General features: G+C 39.5%; 1 protein-coding gene across 1 annotated transcript in view; it reads left to right on the top strand.

Annotated features, from left to right (window-relative positions):
• The window catches only part of DNAH11 (dynein axonemal heavy chain 11), a 420,238-nt gene that overhangs the window by 220,480 nt on the left and 181,436 nt on the right, over positions 1 to 18,322 (top strand). Inside the window, exons 44-51 of the mRNA XM_082257534.1 lie at positions 4,603 to 4,756; positions 8,885 to 9,016; positions 11,940 to 12,113; positions 13,486 to 13,690; positions 15,031 to 15,196; positions 15,295 to 15,397; positions 16,429 to 16,668; positions 17,687 to 17,848. Of these exons, the coding sequence (XP_082113660.1) occupies positions 4,603 to 4,756; positions 8,885 to 9,016; positions 11,940 to 12,113; positions 13,486 to 13,690; positions 15,031 to 15,196; positions 15,295 to 15,397; positions 16,429 to 16,668; positions 17,687 to 17,848 (1,336 nt within the window). The remainder of the gene's footprint in view (positions 1 to 4,602; positions 4,757 to 8,884; positions 9,017 to 11,939; positions 12,114 to 13,485; positions 13,691 to 15,030; positions 15,197 to 15,294; positions 15,398 to 16,428; positions 16,669 to 17,686; positions 17,849 to 18,322) is intronic.

Below are 18,322 nucleotides of genomic sequence, written 5' to 3'. Positions count from 1 at the left end.
TCTTAATTGTTTAAGTAAGTGGGGAAGTTGTGTTTGAAAAGCTTTGCAATTTAGGTCATAGAGAAGTTGGAGAGATTGGGGGTGCTTAATCCCTAAATGGGGAATAGATTGGTTAGCCCATGTGAAGGGTAGACTGGATTTCAGTAGAGCTTCTTGTTTGTCGGGGAGGTTCAGAGGGAGAATTACGGACTTATTGGAGTTCAGTTTGTAGAGAGATGCTATTCCAAATTAGGATTGTTTGAATTGCCGGCAAGGAATTAATATGGGTCGGAAACCAGGAGAATGATGTTGTCTGCAAAGAGACTGATCTAATGATCAGTGTTGTTGCAAGGAATTCCAGAGATGCGGGGTCTTTTCTGATTATTGAAGCTAAGGGTTCCATCAAGAGGGCAAAGATAATGGGGATCAGTGGGCAGCCTTGGCGGGTGCTATTAGAGATCCCAAAGGGTTTAGATAGGGAGCCATCTGACAATACTCTTGCTGATGGGTGGGAGTATAGGGAAAGTATTGCCTTTTGCATACGAACCCAACTTGGTCTGGGTGGATTAAGGTCGGGAGAAGGGGCATCAATCTGGATGCCACCAATTTGGCAAACAATTTAATGTCGGTATTAAGGAGCGATATGGGTCTATAGTTTGTTGCTACAGTAGGGTCCTTATCTGGTTCAGGGATGGTTACAACAATCTAACGTAACATATCCAATGGGCAAGCACCAGAGGAGGCGGCTAAATTGAAGACATTGGTGAGGCAGCGGGAGAGAATGGTTGCAAATTGTTTGAAATATTCATTGGCAAAGCCGTCTTCGTCTGGGGTTTTTTTGCGGAGGAGAGATTTATTTGCCCTGAGAGTTTCTTCAGTTGTGAAGAGCTGGGATAATTGTTGAAGTTGGTCTTGAGTGATGGACAGTAGTTTGGCTGAAGATAAAAATTGAGAAATTCCGTTGTTTGGGGATGGTAGAATCTGATGTTAAATTGTAGAGGGTTGAGTAGTAATCCCTGAAGGCATCAGCTATGTCTTGGGGGTTGGTCAGAAACCGGTTGGTAGTATGGTGATATAGGGATGCAATTTTACTTTTGGTTCTTTGAGCCTTAACTTGCCTGGTGAGTAAGGCCATAGCCTCGTTGCCCAAGGCATAAAAATTGGCCTTACTAATTTTAAGGTTTGCTTCGAATTTATAGTGCAAAATTAAACAGAGTTTTTGTCTCCAGGCAAGAAGTTCCATAGCTTTGTCATGGGAGGGGGATTGTTTATTAATCTTTTCTAGGTGGCCAATTTGAGATTGGATCTCTTCAATTTGCTGCGTCCCCTGTTTTTTAAGCTTACTGTGCAGTTTGATAAGAACTCCACGCATATATGCTTTGTAAGTAGACCAAAGTACAAATCTGTCAATGTCTGGGTTATCATTGAGTTCAAAGAAGGTGTTATGTTCCACAGTGATGGTTTGTATATTATCAGGGTTGGTAAGAACTGAGGTATTGAGCCTCCAGATGCGTGTAGGACCTGATGGTCATGCCTTTAGGGAGATGGATATTGGTGCGTGGTCAGACCACGTAATGGTTCCAATCGATGAGTCTGTGACATCTTGTAGCGTCTGTTTGTCAACGAGGAAAAAGTCTATACGAGAGTAGGATAACTGAGAGGAAGAAAAGTAGAAAAAGTATTTTTCTTATCCATAGTGACATCTCCATACATCCAATAAGTCGTTAGCTTGAAGAAAGGGGTTCAGAGACGTGCGTTGGTGGCGGGTCAAAGACTTGGTGTCTATATTAGGGTCTCCAACAATATTGAAGTCGCCTCGCATTATAATTCTGCTCTGTTTAACTTGGGTTATTTTCTTGTAGATTTGTTTGTAAAAGCAGAGTTGTTTTTTATTTGGACCATACACATTAACTAAGGTGTATGGAATGTCATAATGTCACAATTCACAATTAAGTAGCGTTCTTGAGGGTCTGCTGTGGTTTGATGTACGTTGCATTGTAGGGAATCTCGGAACGCTAATAAGACTCCATTTTTCTTTTTTGAGTTGGAAGCTAAGAGGATCTTTTGAAAGTTTTTTAGGTTGAACTGGGGGGTTTTAGACAGTGCAAAGTGTGTTTCCTGTACTAGGATTGTATCCACCTTTTGGGTGTTAGCCTCTCTGAGTAGTGCAGATCTCCTCTGAGGGGTGTTTAGACCTCTGGCGTTGATGGAAACAAGTTTGAATGCCATGTCGGGGAAGGTGGTGAGGCTCTGGAAACCTCAGGTGGTGGGCTCAGTTAGAATATTCAGAAACGGAGAGCGGCTGGTATAAGGATGGTTTGGGAGGGAATTTAAAAAGTGGGAGACCAAGTGTGTTTATGCACTTGATCTCAGTAGGCAGTAACTACTTCACAAAACAGCTGACGGGGGGTAAACCGACTTAACTTAACATAGGTAGGTCTGTATCAAAACTGTTCAAGCAGGCGGAAATGAGTGAAAGGTATTGCAGGAATCCAGCTCTTGTAGGATCAGGAACGATTGAAGCTACCAAGTATCTTACTCGTCCTGGGAGGCTCCCCCGGTCTCTCAATTTGATGGATTAGTTGTTCTCGTGGATCCAGACTGTTTTTAGGGATTATGTGTCAGGCTTTCAGTAGTTTGAGGCCCATAGCTATGGTTCTTACTGCGTGAGTCTTGTTCTGGTGCGTGATAAGTAGTTTGGTAGGGAATCCCCACTTGTATGGGATTCTGGAGAGCCTTAGTTATTGTGGCATGCTGTCTGTGATTTTCCATAGTCACTGTGGATAGGTCTGCGTAGAGATTTATGAAGGAAAAGGGATCTGGGAGTCTGGGCGCTCTTTTTGCTTCTGCGTGACTCTTTCCTTGACAGTGAAGAAATGTATGCATGCCAGAACATCTCTGGGTGTAGAGGGTGGCAGGCGGGGGGTTTTGGGAGCCTATGTCCTCTATCGATTTCCAGATCAGGCTGAGATAGTTCAGGAACCAGAGTACGCATAAGGGATTGCAGGAATTTAGTAAGGTGTGATTGGGAGACCGATTCTGGAACATTCTGGAATTTGATATTGTTCCTGCGGGAACGATCTTCTAGATCAGCTCATTAAACCTAAATTTGTGGGAGTTCCTCCTCATGATTTGTAACTGCATCTACCATTTGATTTAGTGATTGACCGATATTGTTTTTTTTACCGCCGATACCGATATTTTGGTCATCGGGTATCGGTATTGGCCGATATCTGCCAATATTTTTGGACATTAAAACATTTTTTTTTTTTAAATGTCTACAGGTACTGTGGTGGAGGGATCTGGGGGTCTAAAAGACCCCAAACCCCTCCTCTGCACTTAAGCATTCAAAACGCCAAGTTTGGCTGTTTTGAATGCTGTAAGTTTTTTTAATTCGGTGCCGCCAGTACCCGGAAGTGATGTCATGTTATGACATCACTTCCAGGTACGTGGCAGCGCCAAATTCAAAGAAATGGAGACCAGGGTCAGACGGCGGCGGTGAAGGTAGAATTCCCGGGTCTCCCGATGGGATGGGAGACCTGGGCGAGCCGCGGAAGGCGGCAGGAGGGGGGGGGACGTCCCCTCCCGTTCCTTGGAATGACAGCCGAGCGGTCTCTAAGCCGCATCGGTTGTCATTACAAGACAGCCAACCGTCGGCTATGGACACCGGTACCGGGGTGATGCCTCTAGCTGCAGGCATCACTCCGGTACATGCACTTTCCTGAAATATCATCAATATCGGTAAATAAAAAGCCGATTCCGATATATCGGGGAAAGTCCATATCGGCCCTCGATATATCGGCTTTGCCGAGAATCGGTCGATCTCTAAAGTTCACTAACTCTAGCTTCAGTGGTGTTAAGCCTTTGGTCCTGCTGCTGCACTGTGACAGACAGAGATGAGACAGCTGCAGACATATCAGTGTATAAGGTCTGTCTCAGGGAGAGGAGCATATTTTTCATTGTTTGTTCTGACAGGGGTTGGTGAAATGCAGGGAATGATTCAAGCATTAATGCTTGCTGAGGAGGAAGGAGAGAGAATAGGCCTGGTGCTGCAGTGAGCTAGGTATGCTTAGGGCTCTCGATTTGGCCAGGCTGGATGTGGAGGGAGAGTTGGGGAGAGATGACTCACCCTGTTCACCGGAGCTGGAGGGGTTTTCTGGAGGCCAGAGACAGTCCTGTCTCAGGGAGAGCGAGGAGATTAATGCCGAGCCACTGCACTTCCCGCTGGCGCCATCTTGGCTCGTAGTGAGGCCCCGAGAAGAAAAGAAGGCGGTGAGTTTTTTAGGAGATTTATATTCCTTCCTTTTTTTTGGACATCGCGATCAGGTTACTGCCGGGACATTGGGACGTTGCTTTCAGTCGATTTAGCTGGATGCTGTGCAGAGCTGAGGGATTAAGCAGCCATTCACTCGTGCCATCAAGCCAAGCCCCCCCCCCCTGTAATCTTTTTTTATTTTGGGTGTGACATTCAAGTAAGTACAAACCTTTCTGTGTCATACACAGATGGTACCTTGGCTGGAATGCCAAAGCTGCTGTATAATGGTGCCACACAGAACAAAAGTTATACTGAGCAATGTTAGTCGTTAGCAGCAGTGACATGCCCTGTTGAATTATACTTATTAGGTATGTGAACACCTGGATAGAGACCCGAAGTAGCCAAACTGAAAAGGCCAATCTGACCATTTTGTTTGACAAGTATGTACCACCATGTTTAGAACAGTTCAGAAGCAACGTCCTGAAAACTATCACCCCTATCTCTGAGAACAGTATGGTGCAGGTAAGATGACTACATTATTTTTCTAATAAACACTGATTTTGTTGTGTCATATTGTATGTTGCTGTGTCATGCTGGTCAAATCATATTTAAAAAAAATATTTATAAAGCAGGTTACTGCAAGGGGAGACACCTCTGAAATGCAAAATAAGGGGTTGTGTGCAAAATTTGAAGCTGAAACTCCACTTTTCTACAGTGGCTTAATTGCTGGGCATGCCCCCCTCAATAGTCGCTTCCAATTTGCTGCTACTAACAAAAAGTTCTATAGTGGTTAAATTAAATCACAAGGCTTAGCCAGTGCCCTTGCATCTTGTCATGTGACATTAGACTACATGACCAATCTGGGAAACATATTGGGAAAAGAAAAGAAAGGGCCTGCTACTCCAGTGGAGAAGGACCCAGTCACCCAATGAAAGTCCTACTATTAACTTGTTATATACACATAAAGTGTTTTAGAACAAAATGTACATGTATGCAAAACTATCTAGTTAAGCTAAAGGGATGCTCATATATATGGGCCCTAATTCTAGTAACACAAGTTGATTTTAGTCAACCATATGATCCAATCGTTTTTATCAATCAGATATCTAAAGCAATAATTTTAAGTATGCTTGCCTGCAATAGTCCTATCACTTTCAGTGTCAATTTTTTTTTTGGAAGAAGTAAAGTGAGTGTTTCAGAACTGATTAATTACTCAATACACTGCACAATCAGCTTGCTAAAAAAAAAAAAAAAAAATTCCAAACAATCAGATATCTTTCATATTCATTTCTGCAAAATTGGCTAAATGGTAGTTAAAAAATGATTGAGAAGTGTTCGATACTATGAAAAAAACAAAACTATTTTGTGATCCAATGATCAGATCAATGAATCTACCACCAACATTAGACTATGAAATACAGATCCTATTAAACAACATGTTCTTGTGCGTGGACATGAGTATTCATGCATACACCCATTTAAGCACTACATTTAAAGCCTAGTACACATGATCAGAATATTGGGCGAAAAAGTCAGCTTTCACAGCGATTATATGATAATCGGATTGTTAGTACACAGCTTTCGAGAGCCGATCATGACAGTTCATCCAAAATTATCCGAAGGGACGAACACAAAAATTTGTGTCCTACGACACCAGATTACGGGATTTTCTTTTATTCAGTACAGTATTCACCCGGAAAACGAATTTGAAAGAGCATGACCAAGTGGAAATAAAATAATACATTACAATACAACACATACATCACTTCGGAAGTTGTATTCTGTCGTACCAGAATTTTGTAAGTTTAGCAACCTCTTCATTTTCGATATGAGGCAAGATTGCAAAAAAAAACAAACAGACAATCATTTGTCTGATATTCTCATTGTGTGTACAAGGCTTAAGATATACTAAGGCCTGCTGTCTTTCTAGAGAATGTATTGAAGTGTCTGCTTTTGTTTCTGCTAGTGTCCAATCAGATCTCATCTACTTTACAGTACAAGCCAAATGAACGGGGATGAACTGGGTAAAGCTGCAAAAAGAACAGTTCTTGATTCAGATACTTTGATAAATAACACCCCGTTCTTTTTAATTTAAATGCAGTAATGATTTTGGCTGCAGATGGGTATAGAGAAAAATAATGATTTTACTACAATCTAAAGGAGAATCTTCACTCAATAAATTGAGCGATTATCCACTTCAGTTACCTAATCATATGTTCCAAATACAAACCAAATGTAACCTTCACTAAAAGTGCTTCTACAAACATAAACACTTGACAACAGCACTCAGCAATTAATACACATATTTAAACATACCTTAATAGAATAAAACAAATATGTTGTGCTGTCACTTTAAGAGATTCACATGAAACCTTTAACAATCATAAAACCAACTTTTAAATTGAATGAGATTATGAAATCAATACTATTCATGATAATTTGTCTATAAATATTCATAAAGTCCTAAGTGTGTATTTCCAAAATCCACTAATTAGTGAAAGTAATTCTTCTAAGATTACACCACCACTGTATGCCAGCCACCAGAAACCCACACAGCTGCTTACTAGAAATTTAGACTTCAGATGCAGGGAGATTTAACAGCGCTTAAGGCCTGGTTCACACTGGTGTGGTGTGGGAACGACAAGTGATTTTTACAAGAATCCCACCTCAGTGTGATTTGAGACATTAATTTTGTATGGCTTAAATCGTTTGACAGAAATCTGGTACTGAACATGTTAATTTTTGTTTAATGCTTAATGGCTGGCTTGCTGGCACTCTGTGGTGGGTGGGTGGGTGGGTGGGTGGCTGGCTGGCTGGCACCCTGTTGTGGGTGGCTGGCTGGCAGGTACCCTGTGGTTGGTGGGTGGCTGGCACCCTGTAGGGGGTGGGTGGCTGGCACCCTGTGGTAGGTGGTTGGCTGGCACAGGGGCTGTGAGTGGCTGGTTGGTACAGGGCTTGTGGGCGGCTGGCTGGTACAGTGCCTGTGGCTGACTGGTACAGGGCCTGTGGGTGGCTGGCTGTCTGGCACCCTGTCTGTGGATGGCTGGCTGTCTGGCACACTGTCTGTGGATGGCTGGCTGTCTGGCACCCTGTGGTGGGTGGCTGGCTGTCTGGCACCCTGTGGGGCTGGCTGGCTGGCACCCTTTGGTGGGTGGCTGGCTGTGATGCACTCCCGCGATACTAGTCCCGACTCCAGATGAGGCTGTCCAAGGCGAGGGAGGCGGCCTAAAAATATCGTCAATATCGGCCAGTTCCGGTATATCGGGGAAAGTGCATATCGGCCTTGCTAATAATCGGTCTATCCCTACTGGAAACACACAGAAATCACTGCAAATTTTGGACCGCACCAGTGTGAACTGGGCCTAAGGGATAAAACCCCAAATGGATAGATGGTGAAAGCAGTTAATGCCAGGTTTAGCACTCCACACTTCCAGGCTGTCCTGCTCATGTTTCCATTAGATGGAATGCTCAGACCAATACCTCAATAATCACTCATACAAAAGAAAAGAAGAGCAAATTCAAATAGCGAAGTACGTCCAAACCACTCTTTATTAAAACAAAATGTATGTACTCACAAACAAGTAAAGGTACAAGGCATAACTCAAGCGCCTTACTGAGGTGGGCGTGATGATGCCACTGATTAGCTCTTTCCCTGGTATTTCATCTGAAGGAGCATCTTCCATGGGGCTACAGTGTTGGCAGTAAAGGCTAACAGTGACATCTACAGTGTCTTGCGAAAGTATTCGGCCCCCAATTTTTCAGTTTTTTATTTGTTAAAAAAGTTTGAAATATCCAATAAATTTCGTTCCACTTCATGATTGTGTCCCACTTGTTGTTGATTCTTCACAAAAAAATTACAGTTTTATATCTTTGTTTGAAGCCTGAAATGTGGCAAAAGGTCGCAAAGTTCAAGGGGGGCGAATACTTTCGCAAGGCACTGTAAATAGGCTACAGACTACATCCATCAGAGGGCTCTTCTACCAGGTGGCTATTCTAATATTTTTACAATTTTATTAATAGGAATTACTGTGGCTTAGTATGACTAATATTAATGTGCCTAATTGAGGCATTGTGTGATATATTAGCATTGTATTAGTACAGTATTCCCGTTTAGTAATGGCACCCTGGGATGCCTTGGATTAATTGCTGTCACCATCCATCCATTTGGGGTTTTATCCCTTAAGCACTGTTAGACCTCCCTGCATCTGAGGTCCAAGTGTCTGGTAAGCGGCCGTGTGGATCACTGGTGGCTGACACACAGTGGCGGTGTGTTCTTAGAAGAATTACTTTCACTGACAGGTGGATTTGGGATTTACACATTTGGGACTTTATGACTATTTATGGCCAAAATAATTTTAAGTAATATTGATTTCATAATGGTTTTATGATTTGTGAAGGTTTCATGTGAATCACCTTAAGTGACAGTACAACAAATGTGTGTTTTTTTTTTATCTAATCTTATAAAAAGCAAGTTCCTGTTTATTCATTTCATCTGCACTTAACTGAATAATAAAAAGGAACACAGCTACAGTTCATTGAGTAAAGATTCTCAAGATCTTCAGTAAATCAGAGTCCAAAACATTTTGAAAGGAATAATCATTAATCTAAACAGCTGTTCACTCTCTGTTCTGTATTGTTCATCTGCTGTAGACCCTGTGTTCTCTTCTGGACTGTCTGCTGACCCCGGAGAATGTGCCGTCAGACTCATCAAGAGACTTGTATGAGTTGTATTTTGTCTTTGCCTCTATCTGGGCTTTTGGTGGAGCCCTGCACAAAGATCAGGTTTGTAATGACAGCTTGATATTTATTTGTATGCCTGGCCGATATCTTTGTCATATGTGTAACATTCCATCCAAAAAGCATTGCATACTAAGCAGGCGCAAAGCATCGTCTTCATTCATCAGGATGACTGCAGAAAGGGTGAAGTATTCATGCACATGACATAAAACACTACAAGATCTTTATTTCTGCTCGTCACCCTGTAATTTTCCTTTATTAACTTCTTCTTTCTTCTACCCTTATGTAATTGCTCAGTCTTTTGTGTATTTCCTTTCTTGATATTCCCATCTTCTCTTTGATACCCAAGAACAAGGTCAGGAAGAACAAAGGCAATCAGGCCCAGCTAAGTTAAAATGGAAACACACTATCTGCTGAGGATGACTAAATCTTCCATTATAATGAGCATTCTTAGGGATATTGGTGCATAATGTCCTTCCATACTGGCTCTTGCACATCACTTTTACTAAATCTGAAGAGCATTTAATGTAGTTGAGTTTTATTTAGAGTTCTTTTAAACTCTATATTTCTCTTCAGCAGCAAGACTAAGATTATAGCTGCCCATACAAGAGCCAGCTCTAAAGGCCAATACATCTCAATCTGGATAATAAACCGCAGAATAGAAGATGTATGTTTAAGTACGTAAAAGCATTAGCCCTACAACCACTTCTAGTATCTCCTTGTATGATAATGTGGTTGAATCTGCTGCAGATTTGCTTGCTCACAGCTGAGAAGTGCCAGGGCTTCTAGACTGCCATTTTATGGCATCAAAGTGATCCCTATTTCCAATCCCTACTCTACAAGCAATCTGGCAAATACAAGTTTAGACATATAATACTAATGGCACAACTTGACTTTGTTAGATGAGAACTAAAGAATCTAATTAGTAAAAGGAAACCAGTAATGGAATATGGAGCATGGAATATGTTGCCTGCTGTTGCAGACCTCCTTCTGAAAAAGCTAGCTGGCTGGCTGTCTGTGGCTTTAATATCTTCTAAATCACTGACCTACGATAAGTATGCAGCCAGTGAAGTCCCAACTTCCAGTCTGCATACTTGTTCAGGTTTGTGAGTCTGGGAAACACAGAAGCCATTGAATCTGAAAACCAGCCAGGCAATCAGTAATGTTTAGAAGCAAGCCAGCATTGGCAACCAACCAATTTGTTTTTTATTTACTTCTACACCATTAGAAGGCTGGAGAGATTGAGAGAGTGTCTTGCTAGCCCACTCAGCATCAGTCATGTTAAATATGTTAAATATTCTCTTTATTTTCTAGCAACTGACTTTTAGGATCCATTCAAATTGCACCGCATGTCGAATCAATGCACATTAGCACATTAACCCCAGTGGGCAACGATGTGTTAAAAAAAAAAAAAACAAGTGCGCTTGCAGCCTATTCACATTGACCTGCCCCAAGAACACTACTACAGATTACTGCCACGCAAAAATGTCTATGGCAGCAAGTACCAGCAGTGGGTTCCGGCCGCTTTTGCTCCCGCTGCCACCTGTCAGACCTCAGGTGCCCAGGCCCTGTAGGTTCCATAAAAAACTGCAGTGGCACCACTGCAGCAATCAGTCCACTTTGGTACGTCCTTCCATTCAGGCTGCACCTGCACAAAGGAAATGGAGCAGTCATACTGCCAACTTGACAAGCCAGTTTATTCATCTGCAGTGCACTTTGAATTTGTGAGTCTGGCCATTTATATGCTTACAATAGAATTTTTATGGCACTCTTTTACAGCTTACCACAACCCACAGAACATTTGCTTAAGTTCCTAGGGTGACAATGCTCACTCACCTTACTATATCTTTGGAGGAGCAGCCCTGTCAACCTAGTGCAGGAAGTGTGATAGGACTACCAAACATCTCCCCTCTCCTCATTTCTATAAAATCAGATTGCAGAATACAAATAACTGCTAATTGATGGTGCAGCAGGGGTAGAGAGCACAGGAAATCAACTTACAAGATTTCTGGAAGGATCAACAGATATTTTTTTGCATGCATTAAACAGATATAACAAAACACTTTCAAGGATACATTTCCCAGGCCAAGAGAGCAAATAAGAAAAAATCATTATTGGGGGTTACATATACCTTCATTTAGCATGTTAATACAACCAGGTGTTGTATTATTGCAGGTGCCTTAACATAACACATAGTGTGAATGGGCCTTTAGAGTCCAGGTAACCGTTATACCATGCACTTCTCCCACCATTTTTCTACAAATGTACTTCTTCTAGTTCATATTGCATCATACTACCTTATTTCCAGCAGTAGCGTAAAAACACAACCCTGTACTACTCCGTTCCAAGTATTATGTTTAAACGTTTTATACATACCCAGGTTGGTAAAGCACTTGCAGAATTAATGACTAAGTGGGGATTTTTTTTTTTTGTATTTCTTTTCATGTTGATTGAAATCTATAATAAACACAGATTATGCACATGCTTGATAAGACTGAGACATTCATTCCCATGCAACAAGTCTTTGGTTCTTCATCTAGTAAACCACCTTTAAATATATAACACAAACCAAAAATCTGCCAAAGAGCATGTATTCAGTAACAGAGGGGGCAACAAAACAACAAAGAATGCAGTCCACTAGGTGAAATTAAAGTCATATAATACTTTGCTGTGTGAAAGACCTTCCACTTAATCCATCCAAATTGAGACGAATTATTATGTAATAGTTCTGCTTTATTTGAAATCTAAGGATAGCACATTATGGAAAATGAAGCTTACAATAAGGCAGGAGATTTTATCCTGGGGTTGGTGCCATAGACTCTGGCTCAGGTGTAATGCAGCTGGTGCCTAGGACTTCAGCTGTCCAAGATTGTGGGAAGCATGCGGCTGCATATGAGATTGTATTTATAGTTTTTGTGGGGGAAAAAAAATAATAATAATCTTAATGTAAGTGCTTTCTGTTTTAAAGCTAATAGATTACAGAACTGAATTCAGCTTTTGGTGGATCAAAGAAATGAAAGCTGTGAAATTTCCAGGGCAAGGAACAGTTTTTGACTATTATCTGGATAACAAAACTAGAAAGTTTATCCCATGGAGTGAAAGAGTCCTAAAATTTAACATGGATCCAGATATGCCTCTACAGGTAGGTAGCAAATAATTTCATATTGTGGAATTAAAACTAGCATTCGATTATTTTCCGTGGGCTATATCCGTTTTTCTTTGGAAATTGTATGTGCGATACATACACATAAAAACACAACGTGTCCACCAGGACAAAAAAAAAAACGTAAATTTCGTCAGGCACAGTGCCAAACCAAGCTAATACAAGATGGAGCATGTGATCATAAAACAGACATAGCACCCTACACAAACCAGTCAATATAAGCAGGTACAGGAAAATGTGCCCATTACGTACAAATTACAAGGCATCCAGATATGTAGTGCCCAACTGGCATTTCCAAATATGATAGAATTTGCGCATTGCATTATGTAATATAAGAGATTATTATTACTCTTGTTATATAAGAGATATGTTTTCTTTTCATATGCCATACACTTATTCAATTCCTGAAGCCAATCCACATTTCCAAGGGTAGGGGGTTAAAATCCATTGAACTTTAAGAATTTTATGAAAAGCGAAAACGTGATCTGGAGACTACAAGAGAGAACCTTATTACAGAATTGATAACCTAATAAACTCAGACCAATATCGTTTGCATTTGAGGCAAGGCCACAGTAGATGTGTTAGGTTTCCCTGGGATTGGTTGCATTTACTATACCTATACTGTGAAAGAAGCAGACTATATTTTTTTAATTTTATTTGCTCCAGCTTAATAAATCAAGTAGATTTACCTGGGCTTTTGTACGAAAAACTTTCTAAATTAAAAAAAAAAGTCTGTGTGGTATTGAGTTCTCCATTTAATCCTAAAAAGTTTAAAGTTTAAATGAAATAGCTGGTGTTTTCTGTTCCATACATTATCCTTGCTTTTATTTATTATAACTGTGCATGCACCTAAAGGCCCACTTACATCTTCAGCCCAAACTGACCCATTGTTTTCTAGTATTGTCTCGGCAGTACATTGTATAGGAAGCCAGATGCTGCATTCAATGTAAAGCACTCTAAATTTGCTGTATGCCGTAGTTCAATACTGCATAGAAGGCATCTCATTGCTGACACTGCTTTGTAAACCGCTCTATAAGCAACTATTGCTAGAACTTTGGATGTACATTCCCATATGTTAAAAAGGAAATAGGGATCTTTGGTATGAGTGAAGCCTGAATGCTTCCAGGAGGAAGTTGTGCTTCATTAACACTGACCTCCTCTTTACTATATGTATTGATTACACAGTGATGTCTTTAGTTTTTTTTTATAAGCAATCAGGTATTCTTGTGTTATTACTTTTGATAACCAAGCTTATGTTTGTTTATAATACATTTTTTAACTTTAGTTTTACCATCTTGAGCTCAAGAAACCAATACTGTTGTGACATATTGCTGTGTTTTCATCACTGCAGGCTGTTTTTGTCCATACCTCTGAAACCACGTGTCTGGGATACTTTACTGACCTGCTGATACAGAAAGCCAAGCCAGTTATGTTAGTGGGAGGTGCAGGAGTGGGCAAGACAGTGTTCCTGAATGACAGATTGGCCTTCCTGGCTGACAGTTACATGATATCTAAAGTTCCATTCAACTACTATACCACATCAGCTGCGCTGCAAAGTAAGCAAGCAAGAGAAAGTAGTGTTTATAATGAGCAATTATTCTGAATAAAGGTTGTGTTTAAGTTACAATAAGGGAGTGCATTGTTTTCTGTTGGTCAGCTGACTTATAGATCTGCATTGTGAGAAGGAGCTGTAATGCACAACCATTGCGTAGCAGTCAAAACAAGAAGCAGCATTTGAGCATTTAATGAGCAAAAAAGCCCCCCCCCCCCCCCCCATGTACATATATAATTACCAATGATACATAGAATGATTTACGTTGTATATAAAACCAATCTCTTTCATATTCTCACACAAACATTAGATCAAAATATTAAACAATCTTTTTAACACAATGTTTAGATTTGTTACCAGCGATTTCTTTGCCTGAAAGATTGGTAACAGTATAAAATAGTATCTGACATACAATGGCATTCACTGTATGTCATGTATTCTTTTGAATACCCAGTAGTAATGCTAGTGACTGCAGCGCCGTTTAGGCGTAATCATCATTGTGCTCCAATGTATTTTGTCAACCTGTGGTTCTTGGTTTTTCTTGGCGTCGGCAAAGATCAGGGACATTTCCCTTGTCCTAGCAGGACAAACTAACACACACAATAAACTAGTTATTAATGGATTCTGGGTAGCATATATTCTGATACAGATCATATCTAAGCTTGCCAATATCTTAGAAAGTCGTAACACTTGCATTAAAAATGGTACATTGGATTCTACCACTGAGAAGCCAGTTCTTGGAGTAGAAATCAAGTGACACCTTACGATCTTTTGTGAACCTCATTCTTAATCTAACTCTTAGGCTAATCATTACACTTAAATCTCACCTTAGTCTGGGCAAACCCATCTACTACATACAGAAAAAACACTGAAATACTGTGAAAAAAATCACCTCTCCACGTTTAAAAAAATGTTTTCCTCCTTCTTTTCATTTTAAATTACCATAAACACTTAGTTAAAATTAACAGTGTTTAATTTTTTAATTGCACTGCAAGCCTAAACAAACATTTTTGGTCCCCCCTCTGTACTGTTTGGAGATTGTTTCCTCAAAATGGTAAAAATAATAACAAAAGTGACTTGTGCGCATAGCGCATCTAAGAACAGTATTTCATTTATTCTCTTCAGATGATTGATTCATTTTAGCAATACATTTTACATTTAAAAAAAAAAAAACAATTAATTTACTTCCATGTTAAAATGAAGTTGGAATTGTAAATCCCAATTTTAGCAAAACAAGGAGGGGGGAACTTTTCTGCTGGCTACACAGTGAAGCCTTAGGAAGATTTAAACTTTAGAACTCCTTTAATTTACAAGTATCTAGCTTACTCTTTTTGCTTCCATCAGGGATTCTGGAGAAGTCCTTGGAGAAGAAATCGGGACGTAACTATGGCCCAATAGGAAACAAAAAATTGGTATATTTTATTGATGACATGAACATGCCTGAGGTTGACAAGTATGGAACCGTCCAACCACATGCCCTGATCAGACAGCACATTGACTATGGACACTGGTAACAAGCTCACATGATCTCATAACATAATAAACACAAAATAAATGACCAGTGTTATTTTGTTATGGAATAAAGGCACTTTTAATCTATTGTTGTAGGTATGAACGGCAGAAGATGACTCTAAAAGAAGTTCACAATTGCCAGTATGTGGCGTGTATGAATCCAACTGCTGGAAGCTTTACCATTAACCAAAGACTGCAGGTAAAACTGCATTTTTTTAAAACCTACCAATTTACACCTGTATATATAGTTTTCACATTGTCCGTTTTGGTTACATTTTCATTTCAGCCACGGATAACTACAGTTGCTTTGTGTTGTTTTAGCTGATTACATTGCCAGTTGAAACCTGCATTCATCATGTCTTACTCTGTTACTTTATAGTAAAAATGCTGTATATGGGATCTTTTAGTAAGACTGTGAGTACAATACGGTCTCTTGCTCAGTTCATCAATCTATCATTTAGGGGTCATCTCTTAACTGGATTTTTTTTACCGACTGATAAGCACTTTGCACTTCACCTAATGATTTTTGCACTGTCAAGTATACTGAATAAGCTAGGTTTGTTTAATTCTAAAGTGCAGAGTGCAGTACCTGATGGCATCAAATCGGCTGTTTCTTCAGACTGCTATCAAATGTCTATAGGTAGCCTTATTATTAAATTAAAATCAGGTCTAAAAAATAAATAAAACTTTAAACTGCTGTTGTTAATAAAACTAGTGATGGGGTTGAAGGTTCTAGGGTGGATCCATTGTGCCATGCCATTGTGTGCTCTAAAAGTTAAAGTATTTATAACAGCACATCTGGATATACCGGAGAGTGGCCTGGGTTTACCACATTTGTTTCAATTTCTCCTTGATGTCCCTTTTCCACTATCTGGTATATGGGAGGGAAGCAGATCTTGGCCCACAAGTGAAGAGTTGTAAATAGTAGAAAATGTGGTGGGTTGCATCCTTTAACTAGAAAGGCCAATGCGCTGTAAGCTTGATTTACAACACTAAAAAATTTGATTGTTGATTTCAGCCCAAGTCTGATGAAATTCGAAAATTACAGTTACTTAGCTAAAATGTATCATCCTTTTCTTTGTGTTACAACTTTTAGAATTGAGCCTATTGTGTCTTATAAAGCTTCATTTGAGCAATCTAGGTTTCTACATTTAAAACATTGGAATGTACATTGACTTTGTATTTATATACTAAAACAAGCAATATGTTTGATTTATTTTACCTGATTAGAGACATTTCACAGTATTTGCTGTAAATTTCCCTTCAAATGATGCACTGGAAGCCATCTTTGCCAAGATACTTAGCTTCCACTTCCAGCAACACACATTTCACCCTTCCATCCTCCGCACCGGGCCTACTGTCATACAGGCTGCAATGTGGCTTAACCAAAAAATGGTACAGAATTTCCTGCCTACTGCAATCAAATTTCATTATATTTTTAATCTGCGGGACATTGCCAACATTTTCCAGGTATGTTATACATCCCAGTACAAGTAACAATATGAAAAAAATATAATAATCATGATATTTTAACATAAAATTTGCAGTCTGAATAATTGGTGTTGATTAGTGGTTCAGAAACTGGTGAAGCCATTAAATCAGGATGACAGCTAACCAGACATTTCAGAAGAGATTGGCAAAGGCAGCAAAAGTCTAATAGCAACTTAAGTCCAAAGGTTTTTTTTTTTGTTCTTTTTTTTCCTTGTAATGCTTCACGTGCTAATCAGAACCACCAGTCCTGTGCTGATAACACCAACTAGTCCTACTCATGGGTTAGTAAACCTCTAGTGGGTGGGGCATTCACTTTTTAGCTGGCAATACAAAAGTACAGCATTACACAGAGAGGGAGTTATTTTAATAAAAAAAGAAAATAGTTCAACAAGACCAAAGATTGGGAACTGATAGTCAACACACAGGGCAATAGACTACTGTATTGGATATTTTCTAGGACACTTAGCATGATATCTAAAATGTTATTATATTTGGCAAGCCAGCCACGATGGGTATACAAGCCTTGTTATAGTAAGTAATACTGTACAGAGCTTTCTGATTTAATACTGATATACTCCAGGGCAACCTAAGACAATGTATTTACTCAGTGTCCTCCAGTGTAATAATTCTTGACCTTCAAGTGTTTCAAAAAGACTCTGCATTCTGCAGTGCTGAACCATACAGGGAATATTGACACTAGACTTTGGCCGCAGGGAAAGTGCATGTTAATGGCACAATTAAGATTGAGATTCTTATTAAAGAAACCCTTTGCCATGGGAAATTAAATTTGCGTTAACTTAAGGGAGCCCTAGTCAGACAGCTGACCTAGGAACCATAGACTCACATTTTGCCAATCAAGGGGTCAGGAAGTTTTGTAGGCTCTGGTTAGTCTGTAATGTAGTGTAAATATACATAGATAATGAATTTATATGGGATCTGATATAATGCTACAGTGAAATGTTTCTGAATATGTAATTTAAATTTTCCTTTTCTCCAGGGAATTTTGTTTGCTACTCCAGATTGTTTAAAACAACCAAATGATCTAATTCAACTGTGGCTTCATGAGTCTTCACGGGTATATGGAGATAAACTTATAGAAGAGAAAGACTCAAATTTCTTTAGGAAGCTACTTCAAGATACAGCCAGAAAATACTTTGAGGTAAAGACATTGTTTCCATGCCATTTTTCATAATGGGAGAGGAAAAACATGCTAGGAAGTAGTGGATTGGTAGAAGGTCTCCCCTGAGAAAAAATAGTTTCTCTTTTTTTTTTCTCTGTGTACACTGCCTGCAATAAGTGTGTTGTCGGGACAGTGTAACTCCAGTGCGTAAATACAGACCATATATATATATATATATATATATATATATGTGTGTATATATATATATAGATATATATATCTATATATACTGTGTGTGTATGTGTGTGTGTATATATATATATATATATATATATATATATATATATATATATATATATATATACTGTGTGTGTATGTGTGTGTATATATACTGTGTGTGTGTATTTATATATATATATATATATACATACACGCATTTCATATTTACAAACATGAAACCAATGTATGGCAAGCATTTTGAAGGACGATTTTCTGCCATATTTGAAATAGTCC

This window comes from Pelophylax lessonae (assembly GCF_965119305.1).
Source record: "Pelophylax lessonae genome assembly, chromosome: 5".
In the NCBI taxonomy this organism is placed as follows: domain Eukaryota; kingdom Metazoa; phylum Chordata; class Amphibia; order Anura; family Ranidae; genus Pelophylax; species Pelophylax lessonae.
The sequence above is the reverse complement of the archived record's forward strand: the minus strand, read 5'-3'. Positions and strand labels throughout refer to the sequence as shown.